General features: G+C 36.8%; 1 protein-coding gene and 1 long non-coding RNA gene across 2 annotated transcripts in view; one reads left to right on the top strand and one right to left on the bottom strand.

Annotated features, from left to right (window-relative positions):
• scarb2c (scavenger receptor class B, member 2c) overlaps positions 1-18,778 on the bottom strand; it is a 51,824-nt gene extending 33,046 nt beyond the window's left edge. Inside the window, exons 1-8 of the mRNA XM_007231010.4 lie at positions 18,538-18,778; positions 16,493-16,650; positions 14,211-14,355; positions 12,707-12,895; positions 10,112-10,203; positions 8,531-8,650; positions 4,446-4,621; positions 2,869-2,987 (exon numbers count right to left, since the gene is read on the bottom strand). Coding sequence (XP_007231072.3) covers positions 2,869-2,987; positions 4,446-4,621; positions 8,531-8,650; positions 10,112-10,203; positions 12,707-12,895; positions 14,211-14,355; positions 16,493-16,650; positions 18,538-18,657 — 1,119 coding nt within the window. The 5' untranslated portion in view covers positions 18,658-18,778. The remainder of the gene's footprint in view (positions 1-2,868; positions 2,988-4,445; positions 4,622-8,530; positions 8,651-10,111; positions 10,204-12,706; positions 12,896-14,210; positions 14,356-16,492; positions 16,651-18,537) is intronic.
• LOC125782397 (uncharacterized) lies at positions 11,774-14,936 on the top strand. The gene is made up of 2 exons (XR_007425043.1): positions 11,774-11,975; positions 14,161-14,936. It is a non-coding gene; the product is annotated as an uncharacterized LOC125782397 (long non-coding RNA).
• Positions 18,779-25,254: the final 6,476 nt, after the last annotated feature.

Below are 25,254 nucleotides of genomic sequence, written 5' to 3'. Positions count from 1 at the left end.
AAGCACGCTTAGTCAGAAACTTCAACTACACACTTTGTTTTTACTATGAGTGAATGAGCTACAGAGCTCTGAGTTTCCACTTCTGAAGTCTCCATTGCTCCACCAGCCGCTTGCGTTCAGTAAAACTGAGCCGGATCCTCTTTTAGAGGCTGTACGTGTGATGTAAGTATGTAAAGACGCGTGACGTGGCCAGAAGAACTTAGTCAATAGCGACCAGACACCCCAATTTTTAGAATGAATATACTAGGCTTAGCAGGGATGGACGTTCCAGCACACTGGTACCATTAAATACATTTTTGTCCCTTCTCTACTCAGAAATGCTTAAAAATAATACGGACTGGCACTTTAATAGAATAAAATTCAAATACAAATACACCCTTACACAGGTAATGACTGTCATTAGTTATCAGTAGTTTAGGAGATTCATAATAGATTCTTAGTTTTAAAATGTGGACTACAGCTAAAAGTTTGTAGCATATTTTTTTAGGAACGCATATGAGCTTTAGGAGTCCCAACATGAGAGTGTGGTATGGCCAAAAAACTCCAGTCATTGGTGAATGACAGTAGGATGAGCATCTGTGGTCTGTGGTAACACATCTCTGACAGTTATTGATTGTGAAATACAGTACAAGCCTTCTCATTCAATGCGTTTTCTTTATTTTCATGACTATTTACATTGTAGATTCTCACTGAACGCATCAAAACTATGAATGAACACATGTGGAGTTTTATGCACTTAACAAAAAATGAGCTGTCCTCCACAGTCACCGGACCTGAACCCAATCCAGATGGTTTGGGATGAGCTGAGTGAAGGCAAAGGGGCCAACAAATGCTAAACACCTCTGGGAACTCCTTCCTTCAAGACCGTTGGAAAACCATTTCAGGTGACCACCTCTTAAAGCTCATTGAGAGAATGATGCCAAGAGCATGCAAAGCAGTAATCAGAACAAAGGGTGGCTATTTTGAAGAAACTAGAATAAATATATATATATATATATATATATATATATATATATATTTTAGTTATTTCACTTTTTTTTATAAAGTACATAACTCCACATGTTCATTCATAGTTTTGATGCCTTCAATGTATAAATCCACAATGTAAATAGTCACGAAAATAAAGAAAACGCATTGAAAAAGAGAAGGTGTGTCGAAACTTTTGGCCTGTACTGTATACTGGCAACCAATACTAAACTTTATGAGGATAATAAGGACAAAGTAGGGATTGTGTGGATTTTTGACATTTGTTTGAAAGCTGAATATGGCATAGTCAGAGTTTTAGCTCAAATATAATATACAATCTCTAGTGCAGGGCTAAAGAAATAAATATAAAAACTAACAGGCCAACAAAACAAGGAATAAAATATTCTGCATATGTTTTGCAACATTGCAGACAGCACTGTAAGTCAAAAGTGAACGTTGGTGATTAAAGCAACAACTGTAATCCGATACTGCCCTCATGTGTGCAACATAGTAATTACACGCGTCTATCAAGTAGGACTGGCCCAAAGTCCAAATCCATACTACTCCATACTCTCACACTGAGCCACTTTCAATATAAATATAAAATGAAATGTAAAAAAAACTGAATTATTAATGTGTGGTTCTGCAAACATTGTATTGAATAGTTCACAGTAAATACTGAATAATTAATACCAAATATGGAGTAATTAATAGTGGATATTGAATAATACATACTCTCTGAAAATACATAATCTCTGAAAATAAGAGATCACCTAAAAATGATGAATTTCTTTGATTTTACCAAATTGAAAAATGCATCAGGAGTGGCATAAAATGATCCAAAAGCAGTGTGTAAGACTGGTGGAGGAGAACATGCCAAGGTGCATGAAAACTGTTATTAAAAACCAGGGTTATTCCACTAAATATAGATTTCTGAACTCTTAAAACGTTATGAATATGAATGTGTTTTCTTTGCATTATTTGAGGTCTAAAAGCTCTGCATCTTTTTTATTATTTTAGCCATTTCTTATTTTCTGCAAACAAATGCTCTAAATGGCAATATTTTTATTTGGAATTTGGGAGAAATGTTGTCCGTAGTTTATAGAATAAAACAACATAGTTAATTTTACTCAAACACATACCTATAAATAGCAAAATCTAAAAAAGATGTGGTATTATTTTTTTCCAGGGCTATATTAGATAATTAATAATTTACAGTTTATAGGCTACTGAATATTTCATAAAGTATACTGAATAAGTCATTGCAGATTCTAAACATAGTAAATTATAATGAATCTATAAAAGATACTGAATAATCTGTAGTGAACACTATTTTTAAAAATAATATATACTAAATAATTCATAGCAAATAATAGTAGATGATGAATAATTCATAGTGGATAATGCGCATTAATTTTTAAAACGCTATAATATAATTGAATATTAAAAGGGTCCAAACAAAGTCCACACAATATAAGTAGACGTAGTTTTAAAATGATAAGTAAAATTAAATGAAAGTGTTTTTTTATTAATTATTTTTATCCCATTTTCTCCAATTACCCAACCCACTCATTAGGACTCCTCCTATCAGCATGCTCGGAGGAAAGCGCAGCGACTCGGTTCTGAAACATTAGCTCACAGATGCCTCGTACTGATCAACATCATAATGTGACAAGAGAGCGCCATCTACCCACCCAGAGAGGGCAAAGCCAATTGTGCTCTCTCAGGGCTCCATTAGCCAAAGTTAAGCTACAAATGAAAGTGTTTTAATGGTAAACTTGTGAATTTCTGATAGTGAGGTGGTTAAAGCTTCATCCTATGGTAATTTAATTACTTTTAAAATGTATTATTAGCGTTATTAACTGCATGTTTTAATTCCTCCAACAGTCAGCGGGTGATTACCGGATTAATATCAATGGCTGTCTGGTGTTCCTCCTTGTTGGGATGCATTCCAATTACATCCTGAGCAAACATGTCATCTGCCTGGTAGAAATGAGGAGACGACATAATGATCGGAGCACCTGGAAGAAAAGAAAAAGAAGAAGAAAATGCTTAACATTACTTTTATAATATATATTAAACACAGTGAATGATGAATTGTGGCTACTCAAAATTTCATAGTGGATTCTAAATAAATTCTAATGGAAAAGTAATCAATTTCAGCATACACTGAAAAATGTACAGTAGATACTAAACTATTATTATGGATATAATAGATACTTTAATATATATTATTTATAATTGATTTTTTAAATAAACAGTGGATATTAGATCTTCAATAATTTAGAATAGATAATACACTTTTCATTGTGCATCATTTACAATGTATAATGAATAATCCACAGTAAACACAAAATAATTCACAGTAGAAATGGAAAAATGTATAGTGGATACTAAATAATTTATAGTGTATAATACACAATTCATAGAAGATGTAAAAATCAATAATAGTTGTAAATGAACAATTTATACTTAATACTGAATAATTCATAGTGAATAATTAATAATTTATAGCAGATATTACATATGTAATAGGAGATAACAAAGAAAACACAATACATACTGAGAAATGTATAGCATTACCAGCATGATTCCTAAAATTATTTTATCTAATTTATAAAAGATTAAAAATACCGTATTTATTGCACTATAAGGTTTGGAGCAGTATTAGCATTAGCCGCTAACAGCGCTAAGCACTAGCTTTTTTGCCGTCAGAGGTGAGTATTATCGGCCAGCTAGCACTGCTGGAGCAGCATAAGCATTACCCACTAAGCTCTCAGGTGAGTATCTTGGACTACGTGTTTACAGTTTTATAAAAAAACTACACAGGACAAACCGCTAGTTGATATCACCCTGGGTTACCAGAACTCAGGGTTCCTCAGTGTAGAGCTGTCTGGCAGCATTAGCCGCTACCAGTGGCTAGCTTTTCTGAAAATCTATACTTACTGTAAGTAAACAGAAGCACTTTACTCACTCAAATAAACAGTTTTCAGAGAAATCTATGTAGATTTACATCCAGCGCTCGTTTTACTTTAAAATAAAATGTTTTTTTTTTATTATTACAGTTTTGTTTACTTAGCTTAGCTTAGCTGCTGAATTAAAAGGAAAACACGGTGACACCCCTGTTCCTTACTAGTGTTGCATAATGTGTCTTATAATCCGGTGTGCCTTGAAATAGACCAGAAAATAGACTTTTATTGACAGTGCACCATATAATCCGATGCACCATATAGTCTGAAAAATACGCTTTACACTGGAACTCTGTGGGTATTGTAGTTCACGAAGTGGAAGTTAATGCCTGATCAATTAGCAAATAAAATTGCATGTCTTAATCACTTAATCATCAAACAGCTGTCCTAAATTAGCTATCAGATGATATCAAAAACTTGACTCTGAAAATATTTACTCATGGAGATCAGCCAATTGTCTCACTAGTTATTAAATGTTTTTAACACACACACACACACACACACACACACCTTGTTTACAGACGCTGACGTTCAGCAGGCCAGAGCTGAGGCAGTAGTTACCAACGCAGAAACCAGCATTATCAGGATTTACTGTCTTATTGGCGAACACTTCACTGGGAGGAACGAAGCGGTACGCAGGGATCCCCATCACACTGAGCTCAGACTCAAACGTTGCGTAGATGGACCTGATAACACAAACACACACACACACACACATGGGTGCTTAAGATCGCTATACACACAGTCATTTATTTACTCATAGGTTTAAAAACACATTACACAAGATAATGTGACGTCAAAATACTAAAAAATCCTGTATTTCTCACCTACCTGCTTACCGTATTCTTCGCACTATAAGGCACACCATATTATAAGGTGCATTTTAAGAGACACTATAAGGAACTTCTAATTCAGCAGGTCTCGCAGCTGAGTGGTGGTGGTGGTGGTAAGCTAACTAAGTTAAGTAAAGCTAAGCTAAGTAAACAAAAAACTGTAATAAAAAAGATTTTTTTTTTGTCTAACAAGCGCTGGTTTTAAAATCTACACAGATTTCTCTCTTAAAAACTGTTTATTTAGGTGAGTAAAGTGCTTCTGTTTATTTACAGTAAGCTTAAGATTCTCGAATTTCTCTAGCACTAAGACTACATCATTAGCATTAGCGGCTAACCGCTAGCAGCTAATGCAGCCCGACAGAGCTACACTGAGGAACCCAGAGTGTTCCGGTATCCCAGGGTGATATTAGCTAGCGGTTTGTCCCACGTAGCTTGTTTTTACACAGTAAACACGCAGGCTAGAGTCCAATAATACTCAACTCTGAACGCCGAAAGAGCTATCGCGGTTAGCGGGTAATGCTAATGTAGCTCAAGCAGTGCCAGCAGCGGTTAGCAACAGGTTACTGGCCGATAATACTTCCCTATAAACGGGGAAATAGGGGTTAGGGGCTAGTGCTAATACTATTTCAGCCTCGGTAGTTACTGGTAGAATTCATACATAAGGCGCACTGGATTATAAGGAGCACTGACGATTTCTGGAAAAATTAAAGGATTTTAGGTGTGCCTTCTACTGCAAAAAATATGGATAAACAGAAGTAGATTTACAGTTAGAGCTGAGAGCTTTGCTATGATAGCTGTGGTTTATTTCCTCTATTAAATCTTCTCCCACTAATGACAGTCATAAAATTACATTGTGTCCATTTTATATTTAAATATCTATTACAACAAGTTTTAGTGAAAATAATGAAAAAATATTAATCATGACTCATAACAGCAAATTGTGTGATTATTTATTTATTTATTTATTATTATTTTTTACAACATACAGCCCAAATGTAATGTATTGGTATGTCTGTGATGTTAAAAATGCTCAGTGTTTAATAATGATTATGAATTGTAGTTGTATAATTGCCTTTTCTTTAAAGACCAATACTAGGGATGCACCAATGTGGAAATCATGGACCAAAGCAGATATCGGGTATTACACATGTACTCATGGACAAAATTGCTGGTTCCCCTCAGTTAATGAAGGAAAAACCCACAATGATCACAGGAATAACTTGAATCTGACAAAAGTAATAATAAATAAAAATGCTGTCAAAATACACAAATAAAAATCAGACATTGAATTAGAACTATAGTTCAAATTCATAGTTCATAGAATTATTTAAAAAAAAAAAACTCCTGGAACAGACCTGGACAAAAATGATGGTACCTCTGAACATAGGGTGACCAAAGGGACATAAATATAAAGTTGGAACAAAACCCCGGGGTGGATTTTTACTTTTAACTAGTGTAAACAGAACTGTTTTAAAACTACACCTACCTCAATTAACCTCAATTCATTCTCTGGTGGTATTTCATAGACCAATTGTAACCATTTGTTTCTTAGCTCTAAATTACTGTGCAAAGTATATAAGACTGATGTGATATTTGCACAGATATTTGCACAGTAACAAACTGTCATGCTGTTCCTAGCGCTGTTAGCTCCTGTCTGACAAGACGTGCCTGGCTGCATGCTTTCAGAGCTGCCTGTGGGTGGTCGCGAGCCAAGGTGGGCGAGGCCATGAATACTAATTCACGGGTTGGCATAGACACTTAGGCTTTTCCTGATTGTCTCGTTTTTTCTGAAAATTTTCTTTTACTAGCTGCTGCAGACAATAGAGGTTAAGGGACAGTTTCATGTACAGCATCATATACAACTCAGAGAGGCCTACTGTATTTCACAAAGAACAAGAAAAAGTGGATTTTAGCAGAAGAAGACCTTTAAGTAGAATAATTTACAATTGAGTTTAACTGAAAATTTTAATGGAGAAAATAAGCGCGAGTGTAGCTCCATATTCCACATTCAACAGCGTGAAAAGAGAAAATGTGCCACCAGCTGTATGCAGTTTGTGTGTGCATGACCATGCACATGTGTGCAAGAGAAAGGAAGAGTGAGAGTAAGAGAGAGAGCATGAACTTCAGCTTAATTAAAAGGTAATCTACCTTCTGAACTCAACATTAAGTGCTACTGTTGTAAAACGCTAAATAAAACTGCTAATGCATCACCAGCCTTTGTTAATTTTGACACAATCAATTTGTGTAAAAAAAAAAAAAAAAAAAATCATGTTAATGTTGACAGTCCTAGCTAAAAATCAATCCAGATACTTTTTATACTAGACACAAGCAGGTCAATTTTTGACAATGAGCCACTGCAAAAAATTAAACCAGCCTTTGGTCGAAACACAAACACAGACTGACCTATTTATAAATCAAACATATTTTCTTATTTCTTTAAAGTTCTGCTAGCAGCTTATAGACAGGCCAAAGTGCTGTTTACTGGCTGTAATGTAACTCCGATTCGGGCAATGAGCTCGAGTGCAATAAAGCCAAAAGGTCTTTGGCCTCCAGTGACCTACATAAAGTTCAGCCTAGCACTGCTCAGCTACTCACACTCAGCTCCTTTTGCCTGATGCACAGATTAAAGTGATGACAGAGAAATAGAGGGGAAAAAATCTCAAACGTTTTTGCTTTGTCTGGCTCAAAATTTAAGAAGATAGTATGGTCGCATCTACACAAATAGAAAATGTTGACAAATAACATGCCTTTTTTACAGAATGCTCAAATGCATTTATAGTACCATATTTTTTTTAAACTAAATATCTATTTTTTTCAGTTTAAGCAGTCAGGTTGTAAGGAGAAGTAAAACCACTCTGCTGAAGTACAGCATTATATGGGAGTTTCAGTTTCAGTTCCAGCAGTATTAGCAGTACCTGCTAAGCATTAGCCATTTGGTCGTTCAGAGTTGAGTATTATCGGCCAATAGTCTGCTTTTAACCCAGGCTAGAACTGCTAGAGCAGTATTAGCTTTACCCGCTAAGCACTAGCCATTTGGCGGGTCAGAGGTGAGTATTATCGGCCTGTAGCCTGTGCGTTTACTGTGTTAAAACAAGCTACGTGGGACAAACTGCTAGCTAATATCACCCTGGCTTACCAGAACACTCAGGGTTCCTCACTGTAGTGCTGTTGTGTGGTAGTTAGGCGGCATTAGCGGTTAGTCGCTAATGCTAATGCTCCAGCCTAAGTGGATATCTGGAAATCTAAGCTTACTGTAAATAAACAAAAGTGCTTTACTCACCCAAAGTAACAGTTTTCAGGAGAGAAATCTGTGTAGATTAATATCCAAAACTGGTCTGATTTATTTTTTTTTTTTTAGAATTACAGTTTTGAATACTTTAATTAGCTTAGGTTTACAGGTCTCGCCCCCGAGACCTGCAGAATTAGATGGGAAACATGGCGAAATTGCCTAAAATGCGGTGCGCCTTATGTATAAAAATAGACCAGAAACTAGAGGTTTATTGATAGTGCGCCTTATAATCCAGTGTGCATTATAGTGTGAAAAATTACAGTACGGTAAAAAAAATAAGATAGTATGGAAAGAAGAAACTGAAACTTTACAATTCAATTTTGCAATTCTTTTTTATACATAAACATCAGTTTAGAAGCAGGAATGTTTAGACTAATGTTAGATATAAAGTAAATTAAAATGGCTCAAAAACAGTCTGAATAAACATTAAATTTGGTGAGAAATCAAGGTTGGAGCTCTTTTGTAAACTTTACCTGCAGAGGTCGGAGGAGAACATGTAGAGCCTCTCTGTCTTGGAGATGATTGGATGAAAAGATGCTCCATTCGTTCCATTGATCATGTTGCACTCAGGCGTATTCCACCAATCCAGGGAGCTGCATGAGAAACAATTAATCAAATAACATGAATGATTAGAAACACATCTAACAGCTTCTCATCATGATAATGATCAGACAGAAGCGAAGACCTTCAGATTCAGACCTCACAGATAAATTCACCCCAAAGTGGAGAATAACTAATAATAAGAAATCTGAGCTATAGCATTGGGCTTATAGCATCTAGTTAACTAAGACATAATACAGTCTCTCATTATGGTGAATTAATATTAATAACACTCTAAATGTATGTATTTTGATATACACTGAGTAGGGTGGAGTTACAGTTCTCTAATTAGGGTGAATTAATACTAATAACAGTCTAAATGTAGGTATTGTGTTATACAATGTGTAGAGTGGAGCTACAGTTCTCTAATTAGGGTGAATTAATATTTATAACAGTCTAAATGTAGGTATTGTGATATACACTGAGTAGAGTGGAGCTACAGTCTCTCATTATGGTGAATTAATTTTAGAAACACTCTAAATGTAGATATTGTGATTATACACTGAGTAGGGTGGAGTTACAGTTCTCTAATTAGGGTGAATTAATACTAATAACAGTCTAAATGTAGATATTGTGATTATACACTGAGTAGGGTGGAGTTACAGTTCTCTAATAAGGGTGAATTAAGATTAATAACAGTCTAAATGTAGGTATTGTGATTATACAATGAGTAGGGTGGAGTTACAGTTCTCTAATTTGGGGCGAATTAATACTAATAACAGTCTAAATGTAGGTATTGTGATATACACTGAGTAGGGTGGAGCTACAGTCTCTCATTATGGTGAATTAATTTTAGAAACACTCTAAATGTAGATATTGTGATTATACACTGAGTAGGGTGGAGTTACAGTTCTCTAATTAGGGCGAATTAAGATTAATAACAGTCTAAATGTAGGTATTGTGATTATACACTGAGTAGGGTGGAGTTACAGTTCTAAATTTAGGGTGAATTAATACTAATAACAGTCTAAATGTAGGTATTATGATATACACTGAGTAGAGTGGAGCTACAGTCTCTCATTATGGTGAATTAACATTAACAACACTCTAAATGTAGGTATTGTGATATACACTGAGTAGGGTAGAGTTTAAGTTCTCTAATTAGGGTGAATTAATACTAATAACAAGTCTAAATGTAGGTTTTGTGATATAGACTGAGTAGAGTGGAGCTACAGTCTCTCATTATGGTCAATTAAAAATAACAACACTCTAAATGTAGGTATTGTGTTATAGACTGAGTTGGAGCTACAGTCTCTCATTAGTGTGAATTAATAGTAACAACACACTAAATGGTCGGTAGGTATTGTGATATACGCAACTGTGGAGCTACAGTCGGTCATTAAGGTCATACTTAATGGTGACCTTACTTAAAGTTCATATTAATAACAGTCTAAATGTAGGTATTGTGTTATACATTGAGGTAGAGCTACAGAGGCCTGGGTCGATCACCTTACCTATTTCCTCTCCACTGATCTATTCGAGCAAAGTCCTGATAGTCTTGTTTTCCTGTAAAAAACACATACTCGCCATCATCTGTTGTGTTCATCTGAAAAACAGACACAAAAAAGTGCAAAAAAATGTTATGGAATTTATGTCTAAGTCATATACAATAAAATTTACACTGATCCCAGCTAAGCTAAAGTAGTGATGGACAGTCATTTCTAATCAGTGGTGATGGTGTATTATCAGTTAATCACTTATCTTTATTAAATTCCTACAAAAGAAGAAGATCAGAGACACCCTGATCTACATGGACTTTGAAACTTCTGCCAACTGTGGCCATAAAAAGCATCAGAGTCACTGGAATGTGTGCAACACAAGCAGGGCTGGGGAAAAGATTGTGTGAAAATGCAAATCAGAGATCTGCATGCGTCAGCACTTAAAATGAAACTCAGTAGGTTTTGGTTTTAAGTTAGCCTCCTGATTCAGCAAACCAGCTTGTTTATGCCTAGTAATTCATACAACAGCTGAATTTGCCCAAGGGCACAACTGCTGGGATTCTGGACCCACAACATTCTTTCCCAGCATTCGATAAACACATATCTAATGTTACTAGAACAGCTTTTCTACACCTTCGTAATATTGCCAAGCTAAGAAATGCCTTATCCCTGCATGACGCAGAAAAATAGTACATGCTCTCATTACCTCAAGACTAGATTATTGTAATGCGCTACTTTCAGGATGTTCCTGCAGTTAAACTAGCTAAAATGCTGCAGCCAGGGTCCTTTCTAAAACTAGAAAATTTGACCATATTAGTCCAGTCCTATCAGCACTCTAATGGCTTCCAGTCAAATTCCACATAGAATATAACATTCTCCTGTTAGCATATAAAGCCCTACACAGGCTCGCTTCTGAGTATTTGCGAGACCTCATCTACTATCTCCTTATGAACCCGCGTGTTTACTTAGATCTCAGGGTGCTGGTTTCTTAGTAGTTCCCAGAATTCAGAGGAGTTCTGCAGGAGGAAGAGCATTCTCTTATAAAGCTCCCCAACTCTGGAATATTCTTCCTGAATATGTTCGGGACTCCGACACAGTCTCAATCTTTAAGTCTAGACCAGAGGTCACTAATAGGCGGACCGCGGTACAGGTCCTGACGCAAATGTTGTCCGATGCGGACCCAACCTGGTAAACTACTGAGAAGTATTTAATTGTAAACGTGCTTTGTGGTGCAGTAAACTCACAGACCAAACACGTGTGGGGTAAGATCACCAAACGCTCTCCTTTGGCACTCAGATCTGTGCAGACGCGGTAAGAAAAAAAATGAATAAATAATCACAACGCTTTTTACGCGGGATCGAACCCGTGTTGTCAGGGTCGTGGTCCTGCTGCTCCAGCTATTGAATTGAGACGCGGCCGTGAAAAAACGCCTTTATAAAGAGATAGGGAGCCCAAGAACGAGCGGAAATACAAGAACGAGCGAAAGTTACGCAGAGCCCAACAGAGAGAAATGTGACGAATGTAAACAAAATCTAGCCAGAGAGGCATTTATTATTATTATTATTATTATATATATATATATATATATTTTTTTTTTTTTTTCATCATAGATCAAACAACCTTACAGGATAAGGCACTGAATCATAACACAGGTTAAAAATCGGCCCGGACCTTGGCCTGTCATAATTTTCTAATTTCTAGTTCTAATTAGATACTCCTGTTCTAGACTTAAAAACTAACTTGTTTAGGTTAGCTTTTGGTAATTACATTTTTTTTTCTCTTTAGGTAAGGCTGCAGATCCAGAAGTTCATGGACAGAGGGAATTGTGTTAAACTGAGATGCTGGTGCTGTTGTTCGCCCACTGCTCACAATCACTCAGGTTTGTGGACGGTGTAGTTGGTGGATGCCAGTGTTTTAGGATGCCTCCGTGTCTATGTTACCTTCTGGCTCTGGGGGATTTCTGCTCACCATTCTCATGATCATTTTGATGACATGGGATGACATCTTGCATGGGGCTCCAGATCGAGGCCCACAATTTCTCACAATTGCTTCCACAGTTGATTTATTCACACAAACCTACTGTAGTTTCACTCTCCCCAGTCTGGGAAGGTCTACAATTATTCTACTGGTGTAATTTAACAGCTCTTTGGTATTGGCCATGGTTTAGTTTGAGGCTGTGGACAGGTGTCTTTTATACAGATAATGAGGTCAAACAGGTGCCATTAATACAGATAACGAGTGGAGGACAGAAGAGCTTCTTAAAGAAGAAGCCACAAATCTTGCTTGTTTGCAGGTGACCAAATACTTATTCTCCACCATAATTTAAATTCTTTAAAAATCCTATAATGTGATTTCTTGGATTTTTTTTTCTCATTTTGTGTCTCATTGTTAAAGTGTACCTGTGATGAAAACTACATACCTCTCTCATCTTTATAAGGAGGAGAACTTGCACAATCAGTGGCTAACTAAATACTTTTTTGACTGACTGTACTTACTCTTACAGATGGCACATATGTATATACATAGTGGCATATAAAGTATATACATAAATAGGTGTGAAAGAGGATAGATGTTTGCATATTTAATGCTAATAATGACTGTAAGCAGTACCTTGTAGAACAAACCGAAGTAGGGATCCAGCGAGGGTTTCAGCTTTTTAAGTTCCTTCAGCAAAATGTCCTCATAGCCCCACAGCAGCTCCCCCACTGTCCGCGTCACAAAAAGCTCGACGTTATAACCAGTCATCAAATCAGCGAGCAGTCGGGCGAAGAATGAATCTTTATACATCTCCATCACAGTCTGCAAACACAGCGAATGATTAAATACAACCATAAAGTCATTACCATCCACACTCCAGACCACTTAAAAAGTTTTTGATTTTTCCAAATTAAAAACCTTTGGAATATAATCAAGAGGAAGATGGATGATCACAAGCCATCAAACCATGCTGAACTGCTTAAATTTTTGCAGCACGAGTGCAGGCATAAAGTTATCCAAAAGCAGTGTGTAAGACTGGTGGAGGAGAACATGCCAAGATGCATGAAAACTGTAATTAAAAAACAGGGTTATTCCACCAAATATTGATTTCTGAACTCTTAAAACTTTATGAATTTAACATGTTTTCTTTGCATTATTTGAGGTCTGAAAGCTCTGCATCGTATTTTTGTTATTTTAGCCATTTCTCAATTTCTGACAATATTTTTATTTGGAATTTAGGAGAAATATTGTCTGTAGTTTATAGAATAAAACAACAATGTTCATTTTACTCAAACATAAACCTATAAATAGCAAAATCAGACAAACTGATTCAGAAATTGAATTGGTCTCTTATTTTTTTTCCAGAGCTGCATATATACTATTGAATGAAATTCATAGAATATTACGGATTTGATTAATTGCATAATTCTATTCCTCTCTTTCACTTGTTCTGTTTGTCCGTCTTTCTTACTCTCTCACTTGTTGTGTCTGTCTCTCTGTCTGTCTGTCTCACTTTCTCACATGTTCTGTCTGTCTCTTTCTCTCTCTCTCTCACACTTGACCTGTCTGTCTGTCTCACTCTCTCACTTGTTCTGTCTGTCTCTCTCTCACTCATTCTGTCTGTCTCTCTCTCACTCATTCTGTCTGTCTCTATCTCTCTCACTTGTTCTGTCTGTCTTTCTCTCTCTCCCACTTTTTCTGTCTGTCTGTCTCTCTCTCTCACTTGATTTATCTGTCTGTCTGTCTGTCTCACTCTCTCACTTGCTCTGTCAGTCTGTCTCTCATTTCGTCTCTTTCTCTCTTACTTGTTCTGTCTGTCTCTCTCTCACTTGTTCTGTCTGTGACTTTATTCTGAAAGACACTACATGAAGTGTGGGGGCACATTATGATGCTCTTTAATGCTCTTAAAACCCATATGATTATTCTAAAAGACACTACATTAAATGGGGGGGGCACTTTATGATGCTCTTTAATGCTCTTAAAACCCATATGATTATTCTAATAGACTATAACACACAACGGAAAACGTAGGGGGTGCTCTATGCAGCTCTGTAATGTTCATATGTTCATATGTTTATTGTTGACAGAAATTAACACACTACAGGAAGCAGAAGGGGGCAGAAATTGAGACTCTCACCACTGCAGGGATGTTGACAGTCCGGATGAGGTCATCCTCTGAGCCTCGTGACATGTTAGGCTCAAACACGTAGGTTTTAGGATTGACTGCAGCTACTTTGGTACCGTTCTCCATAAAGGTCACATTCTCCATTGGCCGATACTCTCTTTAAAAGGAGGAAGTGAAAATAGTGAAGTACATTTCGTGATTATCTTTAACTAATACAACAGCTTTAGAAACATTTATGAGGTTTTATGGTTGGCTAGAGATGTGATATTTGACAGAACATGACATTGGGTGTAGCCTGAGCAGTCAAAAAACTGAATTATGCTCATACTTTCCGAAATAATAAAGCAAATGTGTTTTCCACAACAGATAAAACACTTTCATCTTACTCTCTTGAATAAATGGAAATACATAGATGGCACACTAATATGGATGGAGATAAGTGTGATTAAGTGATTAGATAAGGAATGAACAAATCTTGATATAAATGGAGATGTCTTTGGATGGGGATGGAAGAAGATATGGTTAAGAATATTTACATTGACATTGCAACACTGAAGAAGCATAGATCTCTTATTTAAGAACAATGTTTCTTAAGAACAGATCTATGAAAGATTAAAACATGAACAAAGTGAACAATGATCCACAGGGCTAAACATCTGTAAATTAGGCTACAATAATTATGTCTGAATGACTTCTAATATAATTTAGCATGGTTAAAGAATAAATACACTTTCTAAACCAATTAAACATTTTTTCAGCTTATAGTCTATGTGCAAAAACACAAAAAAAAACAGAAATAAGGCTATGCACTGCACAGCGCTGCAAGTCAAGTGTGCCAGACTCAACCTGACCCGAGGAAAGTGGTGGGAAATCTCGGCCCGACCCGGCTCTAATTCGGGCAGAGAATCTAAGCTCTAATGGATGGTTGTGTGAAAATATGGGAATGATTAGGCATGGGTGGCTTTGTGAGGGTATGATAGGAATAGAAATGGATGATTATTGACGGTGATTGGTATAGGGATGGATGGGTGTGTGGATTTATGGGAATAATTGGGCATGGTTATGGTAGAGTTTAGTAGGAATAAGAATGGATGGTGACAGGGATGGGAATGGGTATGTAGATTTATGAAGATGGATGTAAGGGTATGGTAGGAATAGGAATGGATTGTGATTGATGGGTGTGGGATACATATGTGTGGAATGGATGCTTATGTGGATTAATGGGAATGATGGGGGCATGTGTATGATAGGAATAGGGATGGATGGCGACTGGGATGGGACAGGTATAGATGGGTATATGGATAAATGGCAATAAATGGGAATGGGACTGTTTTTAAGGAATTGTAGGATTAGGGATAGACGATGATTCGGGTAGGTGTGGGTGTGGATAAGTTTCACAGGGATACATGGGGATGGGGATTAATGGGTATACACTGATATGTCAATTAACAGGAAAAGATGAACTAGAATTGATAGAGACTAGTATGTGTATGGCTAGGATAGAGATTCACAGTTAAGATGGATATGGATCAGTATGGGGATGAATAGGTATGTGTCTTTTTGGGAATGATGAGTTTGATTGAGGATTAGTATGGGTATGGATAGGATTCACATTTATTATGGGTATGGATGGGTATGTGGATTTATGGGCGTGGTTATAGAAGGGATCAGATTGACGGACATGAGTTAGCAGGAAGTATAGGACAAAATAACATGAAACACATTAGAACTTGGTATCCTTGGTGTTCAAACATTGGTGTGTTTTGAAAAGGAATGCCAACAATATTTTAATGTCCCAACTTTTATTGGAATGTGTTTGAAGGCCTGAAATGCAGGAATTTATGTATATTATTACATGAAATGTTGAGCAGTTTAGCAGATAAAACATGAAATTATTGGGTTCAAACTGTCTGCGGTCATATAAAAGTCCACATAAATGTACTAAACACCATACTGTCCCAGCCTTTTCTGATTTGTGGTTGTAGTTTTTTTTTTTTTTTTCATTTTAAGCTATGTGGTGCTTTTTTTAAAGAAATGGTTTGTGGTTTACTCATCAAAATAATGAGTGCAGTACTGGATTACTGATTACTTATGAAATTGACAGTGACAGTCTCACTTTCCTGCAGTCTTAGGTGTGACTCATCCACACTGTGGTGGTAAACTGAACAGTCATAAAAGCGTGGTCATGTGAGTCTATTTTCCTTCCGATTAACTAAAGCACACAGAGTCAGTCAGTCAGTCCTGTAACAGAGGCAGTTTACTGATTTCTGAGCTGGATGAGACTCTGAGCTAACCTGTACGTATAGGGGCCGACCTCCATCACCGCAGGCCTCTCTCCTTTCAGCATCTCACCGGGGTTTGTCAGATTGAAGAAGTAAAACTGCATGTACACCGGGGCCGGAGGGTCCTGCCAAACCGCATAAGCCTCTGTTCCATTTTCCAGCACAACCTCCTGTAGGTGAAAGGGCAGTGGGTCAGGAGTCTGATGTGTGTTCATGCTATCACACTTTTTACAAAGCAGCTGATAAAGACTGAGGAGAAGCTACAGCCGCCGGTATCTGCTCAGAGTAGGGCTGGACAATGCAATGCACACACACAAAAAAAAAACATTAGGTAATGATATTTAAAGGCATTTTCATTTTTCATGATACACATTTTTTTTCACAATATTCTGACATGCAGAAAAAATATGGTACTCAAATACTCTCACATGCACAATTCAGTCATTTTTATTTTATTTTTAGTTCAGTGATCCAATTAATCAGGATTTTTTACACTACCCATAATGAAATGTACAGTTGGTTGATATCCTTATTAAAGAATATTATTGATATTATAAGATGATTTAATACGTTTTTATTACATTTATTAATATATATATATAAATATTGTTGTCCAGCTATATCTCAGAGGCTTCATCTTCTCCATTTCAAGCACAGAAGGGGTTAAAACCCTGGCAAGTGAACAAAAACAAAACAAAACGGAACAAAAACATGAAAGCCAATTTCCACCAGCCAGAGGAGTTTCATTTCTCCCTGTTTGTTTATGGCAGCAGTTTCTAAAAGTGTAGCCCAAAATCTTATTCTCTTATTTTCTTAGGATATTCCCAAAATCCGTACATAATATTTTTAAATCTTAAATTTCATAATTATTTATTCATATACAATGGCTTTCAAAAGTATTAATTTCCCTTTTTCACAATTTGTCACCTTTCAACCACAAATATGTATTTTATTTTATTTTATTTTCTGTGATGGACCAACACAAAGTAGCACATGCAATTGCTTGATATCTAAATTATTTTTTACTTACTTAATTTTTTTTGTTGTTGTTTATTACATTTCAAATCTTGAGTATAAATTATCTCACTAAGTAACTTACAATATTTGACTTACCAATTAACTCATGTTCATTTAGTCTCTCTAAACAATCTTAAAACAATGACTTACACTTCCAACATATGCAGTTCTTTTCTCAGCTTTTAACTTTTATTGGGAAAAATAGGACATTATAATACTAGTTGTACAAAACTACAATTCTGCTGCTGCCAAAAACACTGAAGGAAGAAACACAGTGGATTTTATTTCCTGTTCCGGGAAGAAACAGGGCTAATTATGTAAATGTATGCAGGCCTGTCACAATAACTACATTAGCTTACTGTTAGCGATCACATTGTTGTCTCATTGCGACTGAGCTCGAGTCATTTGATTTTAATTAGCTGCCGATTCTGACTCCTGATGAAATGTATTAATTAAAATTAATTTAATTATTATTGCATCAAAACATATTTTTTTTTACCACAAGACTAAAAGTAAGTACTAAGTAGTAAATTATGTAAATTATTTCATTTTTAGGATTAGGCCTGGCAGAATAAATTTAGCCTTAAATAAATTTAGACAGTATTATAATATCTATATTAAAATAATATATATGTTAAAATACATGTAGTTTTTATGTTTTTCAAACGAGAATATTGTAATAGGCTGAGTGAATGAGTTTATTATTATTATTATTATTATTATTATTATTATTATTATTATTATTATTATTTACTCTCTCAGATTAAAGCACAGTCTGAGACACACCCACAGGACCATCACTGCTCTTCCATAAAAATGAAACTAAGACTAGTTTCAGTGTCTGAAGCACAGCTTTCACTCACACTCACACACACACACACACACACACACACATTAAAACCCCCGACAGTAATAATAATATTCTGATCAATATGTATTAATCCTGAATCTGAGTTGATGGGGAGAAACTCATTAAATAAGATCTGATTAAAGGATCTGAGGGCAGCGCCTCCTGAACTGCAGTAACTCCAGTAACTCACATTCTTTATCCTGTTGTTCAGCGCGGTCGGGAAGACATGAGACAGCACCAGGGCGATACCAGCTATCAGGACGAGAATAGACAGCAGCCCTGTGCTGTAAATACAGCAGGACTTCAGCATTTCTCCGCGGGGTTCGGGCTGTTCTCTGTGCTGCACTCGCTCTCTCTGAGCTCTCGCTTTCTCCGCTGTTTATTTTAGTTTATCAAAGACTCAAGCATTACAGACAATCCACGCCCTGTCAAAATAAAAGCCCTAACATACTGAGACTGACAACACTGCGAGTTAACATTTACTCACCTAAATTATATTAAATAAATGAATAGTGAAAATATACTGTGTATGTAACAGTAAAACATATATAATCAATTATTATGAACAAATAAAACATGCAACGCTTAAATTTTTTTTCTTTACTTTTGTTTGCAAAGATTATATCTATTTAAATATTGTGGCGTCTGTGTGTGTGTGTGTGTGTGGCTGCTGTGTGCCTGTCTCTGTGTGCCCGCCTCTGTGTGCCTGTGTGTGAGTGGATGTCAGGTGTGGGGCCTCCCTTTTAGGTGGGGTTATGCAGAGTGGTGGGCACCACTCTGAATCTACCATCAGGTAGATTCCTAGTTGGTTTAGTGACCTTAGGGCTGTTGATACTGTGTGAGCAGTTGGATTTCGCTCTTCTAGACTTGTTAAAGGCTGTAAACAAAGAGCTGTTGAGTACTTGCAATGAGTTTTACGAGTCCTCCTTCCTCTTCCACGCCACAATATGTTATAAACCATAGAAAGGCTCCAGTGGGTTATTAACAATTATGATAACTTGTCGTATGTTTTAATATGTTATGACCTAATAAAAATGTTTTAAGCATAGTCTTAATATTATTTAAAATATATTGTTTTGTAGCAAGAACTAGAACAAGGTTTGTTTTTGTAATTAAAATAGCAAAAAAAATAAGGATAAAGTTATAATCAAAATTCATATAAATACATTAAAACCCTTTCAAAAATACCAATAAAAAGTTGATATTCTGATGTAAGTATATTATATATTATGTATCGTATTATTATGTAAGTTGGAAAAGGTGTAATGCATGCAAAACGTTTTGGAGGTTTGAAATATGTTGTATTTAAGTTATATTATAAAAAATATTAGATTACCAATGACCAAAAGTAATCAAACCAATCAAAATAAGAAAAATGTGTCTAATATTTATCTGAACCCAATAATTACGCCATCCAGAGTGCACGCGCCATAATGCCTGGCTTTTATTTTGACACAGTCATATGATTTTGTGTTTGTAGTTTATGAGGATGCGCCGTGAAAAGATAAAAGGCTTGTTCGAGATGCGGCTGCGCCTCGCCTTGCTGGTGGCGAGAGCTATGAAACGCCAAAAGGCCCAATAAACGCCTGGACCAGACGCCTTTTATAGAAAAGAACGGCGTAAAATACGCCGTTCTGTGTGGGTTTTACGCCGTAATATACGCCGTATGATTTCAAGACGCCGTAATATACGCCGTATGATTTCACGACGGCGTTAAAAACGCCGCTAAAAGCACAGAAAACGCCGTTTCCCCCGGCGTTTTTCGACCCTTTTGGCGCGCCGTACAGAGCGCCGTCTCAGTGCAATGAGACGGCGTAAAAAGCGGCGTTTAGTGTCTCTCTTGACGCCTTAAAAAGCGGCGTAAAAAGCGGCGTTTAATAATAAGATAATGAGCTCCACCTTCCAGTTTTGAAAGCCAATACATTTAAACTCTGTTCAGCCAATGCTCTTACAGAGAGACTCAGTCTAAAGCAATTCACTGCAGATCCGAGCTCCTGAGCTCTTCAGACACAGTTTTTTAGACACAATTAACGTTAACAATATACCATCTATAGACATTCCCGCTGGTGCTCATGCCTTTTATTAGTCTAATATTTATGCTGTATCAATGTAAAAATAAACTCTAGGTTTAGGTGAAAGCAAAATGCTGTGCAGCTCCCCACTTTTTTTTTTTATCCAGACGGAAATTCCTTGTCAGTATATCACACACGAAGAACCCTATTGTTGCAAAAACATCAGGGTTTCAATAAATGAATTTATTAATTTATTAAATTAGTTACAAATTATATTAGGAAGCTGATTATTCTTATTTCTATTCTTATTATAATATTATAATTATACAGTATAATTATAATATATTATATATATATATTATATTATATAAAATTATATATTATAATTATATATTATTATTATTATAAGATGTAAATTATTCTTAATTTACTATGAATATTATTGTTTTGTTGTTGTTTATGCATAATATTATTAATATTAGTTTTTATGCTTCAGCAGATCCGGTAATTTTTCTATTTCCATAAGGAAACAAGTAATGTCATTTACAGACATAGACTTACAAGTTACATATTTATTATATTTATATTTATTATTATATTATATTTACTTCAGTCGCTTAGAAACCTTCATTAAATTATTAATCTGGCTCTTTACTTTGGAAAATCTATTCAATATCCAAACTCATTGGCAAGCCCCACGCACATTATGAGTGTCAACTTATCTCATCATATTCTATTATTATGTAACATCAATTAGCTGATACACATACAGGCAGTACAATACACTGTATTTATTATAAACACACAAACTGACCAACAGCACCACAGCTAGCCTAACTCACTCCAGTCTAAATGCTGGACAGCCTGGATCATTAGCTTAAAAAAGCGCTGTTTAATTTTGCGTGCGTGTATGCATTTTTCTTGACGCGGCTCCGAGACAAAGTGGATCAGATCTTTCGCGCTGCGTGGGGAGATTGATTTCGTTACTAAAATTCTTTAATTGTAGTATACTTTAAGATTTTAATATTTTTAACATATTAGAGAGACACTTCTGTAAAAACAATTAAAACATCCCTAAAAAGGGGCTATAGCGACGTTCCTGTGTATAGACACCTATTCACGGTTTGCGGATGTCTTATCAAGTCTTGTCATTTATTTGCCCTAAAAAAGGCCTTTAAATCTTACTGTAAATCCTTTGAATTTAACATTGTTGTTGTGTACTTTTTGGAATTTTCATATTTTCATAATTTTGTCTCTGGTGGTCTTAAAAATCATTTATTTGCACAAACAGGGGCAAAGCAGCCTGGCATTGATTATATATATATATATATATATATATATATATATATATATATATATATATATATATATATATATATATATATATAGAATTTTTTTTTTATTCTTATTAGTTCTATTTTCTTACTCAATGTTGTCAGTCCCTTTTAAATTGTAAATGCTCGGCTACACTGGAAATGATGTACTCCCGAGAGGAAAAAAAAAGGTTTATTGATTGAATGATTGGTAAGTTGAGCTATCCAGAGTGTTCTTCGTGGAGTATAAATTTAGCCGTCATCCTTCTCTCTACCACCACCTCAGTGTCCTTGAATATTCAGCTGTCGGGGTGTTTTTTTTGAGTGTTTTTTGGTTTATCACTGTATATCTTATAAACATTTACGTTTCCTTACATTTTATGATTACTAACACTCCTGTTATTTAGATCCTTCAAATAATATAAATACTGATACAGTACCTGGCCAAATATTTAAGAGCTAATAAACCAAGAAACTCTTGTAATATAGCAGAATGACCCTATTCGCTACCATTTACCAAACGTAGCCTAAAAAGAAACACACTATTAATTAATAAAATTCATGCACAAGGGGCATCCCTACTACTATTAATTTTATTTAAAATACATTGAACAGCATCAATATTAGACTAATAAAAGGCATGAGCACCAGCGGGAATGTCTAAAGAAGGTATATTGTAAATTTGTATTTAAAAACTGAAGAGCTCTGGTTCAGGAGCTCGGATCTGCAGTGAATTGCTTTAGACCAGGGGTCCTCAAACTACGGCCCGCGGGCCACATACGGCCCCCTGCGCTCATTTGACCGGCCCCTTTAGCTACAACAGCAGTACCTGCTCCCTGGCTCCCTGGCCCCTCGCGCATTAGCTATACGGGGAAAAAAAGTAAAAAAAATGACAATTGGCCATCGAGAGTCTCCGTAGACAGATGAAAAAAAAAACAGAAGGCTATTTCCCACGGTAATCAGACAACATACTACCACTCGCTCTGTGCTGTTCGCATGAGCTTTGAGACTCACATCTGACGGAATGTCGAGGAAAAGAAAAATCGACTCTGAGTGCAGAGTATTTAATCAACAGTGGACCTCTGACTACCTTTTTGTGCAATGTAAAGAAAAGGCTGTTTGTCTCATATGCCAGGAGTCAGTCGCCGTGTTTAAGGAATACAACCTGCGCCGCCATTATGAATCGCGCCATAAAGACAAGTTCGGCTGTCTGACGGGGCAAGTGAGGACAGACAAAATAGCAAAACTGAAACATGTGTTGGAGACTCAGCAAAATTCTTTTATAAAGCAAAAACACCTAAATATATCATCAGTTCGAGCTAGCTTTCAAGTGGCCAAGCTAATAGCTAGCAGTGGAAAGCTGTTCACCGACGGAGAGTTTGTAAAACAGTGCCTGACGGCGGTTGTCAAGGAGGCGGACCTGTTCAGCGCGGTGTCTATCCTCACCCACAGTTACACGGAGAGTAGAAGAAATGGGCGACAATTTGCACCTTCAGCTGCAAACTCAGACAAAAAGACTTTGCTCCTTTTCACTGGCTCTTGACGAAAGCAACGATGTGCGTGACACGGCGCAACTGTTGATTTTCATCCGCGGAACTAATGATAAGTTCGAAGTCACAGAGGAGCTTGCTGGACTACAAAGCATCAAGGGAACGACAACAGGAGAGGACATCTACAGGAAAGTTCACCAAACGGTGGCGGATTTAGATCTGGACTGGGCTAAATAAGTGAGTGTGACCACGGATGGTGCGCCGAGCATGGTGGGTTCTATGAAAGGAGTGATAGCGCGTATCAACAGAAAAATGAGTGAACGCGGCCATCCTCGTCCGATCGCCATACACTGCTTGATCCATCAACAAGCACTCTGTTGCAAAGCAGTTAAGTGGGATTCTGTCATGAAAATTGTGGTGTCCTGTGTTAATTTCATCAGAGCTCATGCTCTTAACCACAGGCAGTTTCAGGATTTTTTGTCTGAGCTAAATGCTGATTACGAAGATGTGCTGTACCACACTGAGGTCCGCTGGTTGAGTCGAGGGCGAGTTTTGAAACGTTTCAACGACCTGCTCCCCGAGATCAACACGTTTATGCTGTCCAAAAACAAAGCTGTGCCAGAACTCACCGATGAAGAATGGAAATGGCACCTTGCTTTCTTAACAGATGTAACCGACCTACTCAACAGTCTTAATGTGCAGCTCCAAGGCAAGGGAAGACTCATCAGTGACATGCATTCGTATGTAAAGGCGTTTGAAGTAAAACTGGGTCTCCTCCTTAAACATGTGAAGGAGAAAAATTTCTGCCATTTTCCCACTACACAGAAACGAGCAGCTGAGGTGCCTTCACTTGGATTCCCGACTGAAAAATGTGCGGAAAGGCCTTGGAAATTTTGCAACGCGAATTTCAGGTGAGATTTCAAGAGCTTCATGCCCACGCCAAAGACATTCGTCTTTTCCAGAGTCCCTTTGCTGCAGACATTGACTGCATCGATCCAATTTACCAGCTGGAACTGGCTGAACTACAAAATTTTGACAACCTTAAAGACGCATTCAAGTCCAGCACTTTGGTTGATTTCTATGCCTCTCTTCCCGGTGAGACGTACCCAAATCTAAAAAAACACGCACTCAAAATGACAACAATTTTTGGGAGCACCTACATGTGTGAGCAGACTTTTTCCAGGATGAAACAGCTCAAGTGTCGAACGAGATCCAGACTCTCTGATGAACATTTGCATCACTTGTTACGACTGACAGTAACAAACATGGAACCTGACATTGACAGTCTTTCAGCCAGAAGCAGGCTCACAGTTCACATTAACTTATGGAAAAGCACTGTATGAGGTAGGATAATGGAAATTATTACTTAATAAATCATTAAAATGTCTGCATTGTGAATTACACATATCGCATATATTATGCAACCAGTATCACATGATAAATAGTTTTTAATGTTTATTTTTAGTCCGGCCCCCCAGAAGACTGAAAAACAGTGAGCTGGCCCTTTAGTTTAAAAGTTTGAGGACCCCTGCTTTAGACTGAGTCTCTCTGTAAGAGCATTGGCTGAACAGAGTTTAAATGTATTGGCTTTCAAAACTGGAAGGTGGAGCTCATTATCTTATTATTAAACGCCGCTTTTTACGCCGCTTATTACGGCGTCAAGAGAGACACTAAAACGCCGCTTTTTACGCCGTCTCATTGCACTGAGACGGCGCTCTGTACGGAGCGCCAAAAGGGTCGAAAAACGCCTTAGGTAACGGAATCTCCTGTGCTTTTAGCGGCGTTTTTAACGGCGTCGTGAAATCATACGGCGTATATTACGGCGTCTTGAAATCATACGGCGTATATTACGGCGTAAAACCCACACAGAACGCCGTATTTTACGCCGTTCTTTTCTATAAAAGTCGTCTGGTCCAGGCGTTTATTGGGCCTTTTGGCGTTTCATACTAAACATCCTCCCACCTCACGTATCCGTCAAAATTAAAGTCACATAATTTTTTTTAAGAACTCTATATAATCCAAATCTACACTAAAATATTCTGTCTAGCTCAATGAATTAATAATTAAGAATGACGCTACTTGTACATTAACT

Source organism: Astyanax mexicanus, chromosome 17, assembly GCF_023375975.1.
Source record: "Astyanax mexicanus isolate ESR-SI-001 chromosome 17, AstMex3_surface, whole genome shotgun sequence".
Taxonomy (NCBI): domain Eukaryota; kingdom Metazoa; phylum Chordata; class Actinopteri; order Characiformes; family Acestrorhamphidae; genus Astyanax; species Astyanax mexicanus.
The sequence above is the reverse complement of the archived record's forward strand: the minus strand, read 5'-3'. Positions and strand labels throughout refer to the sequence as shown.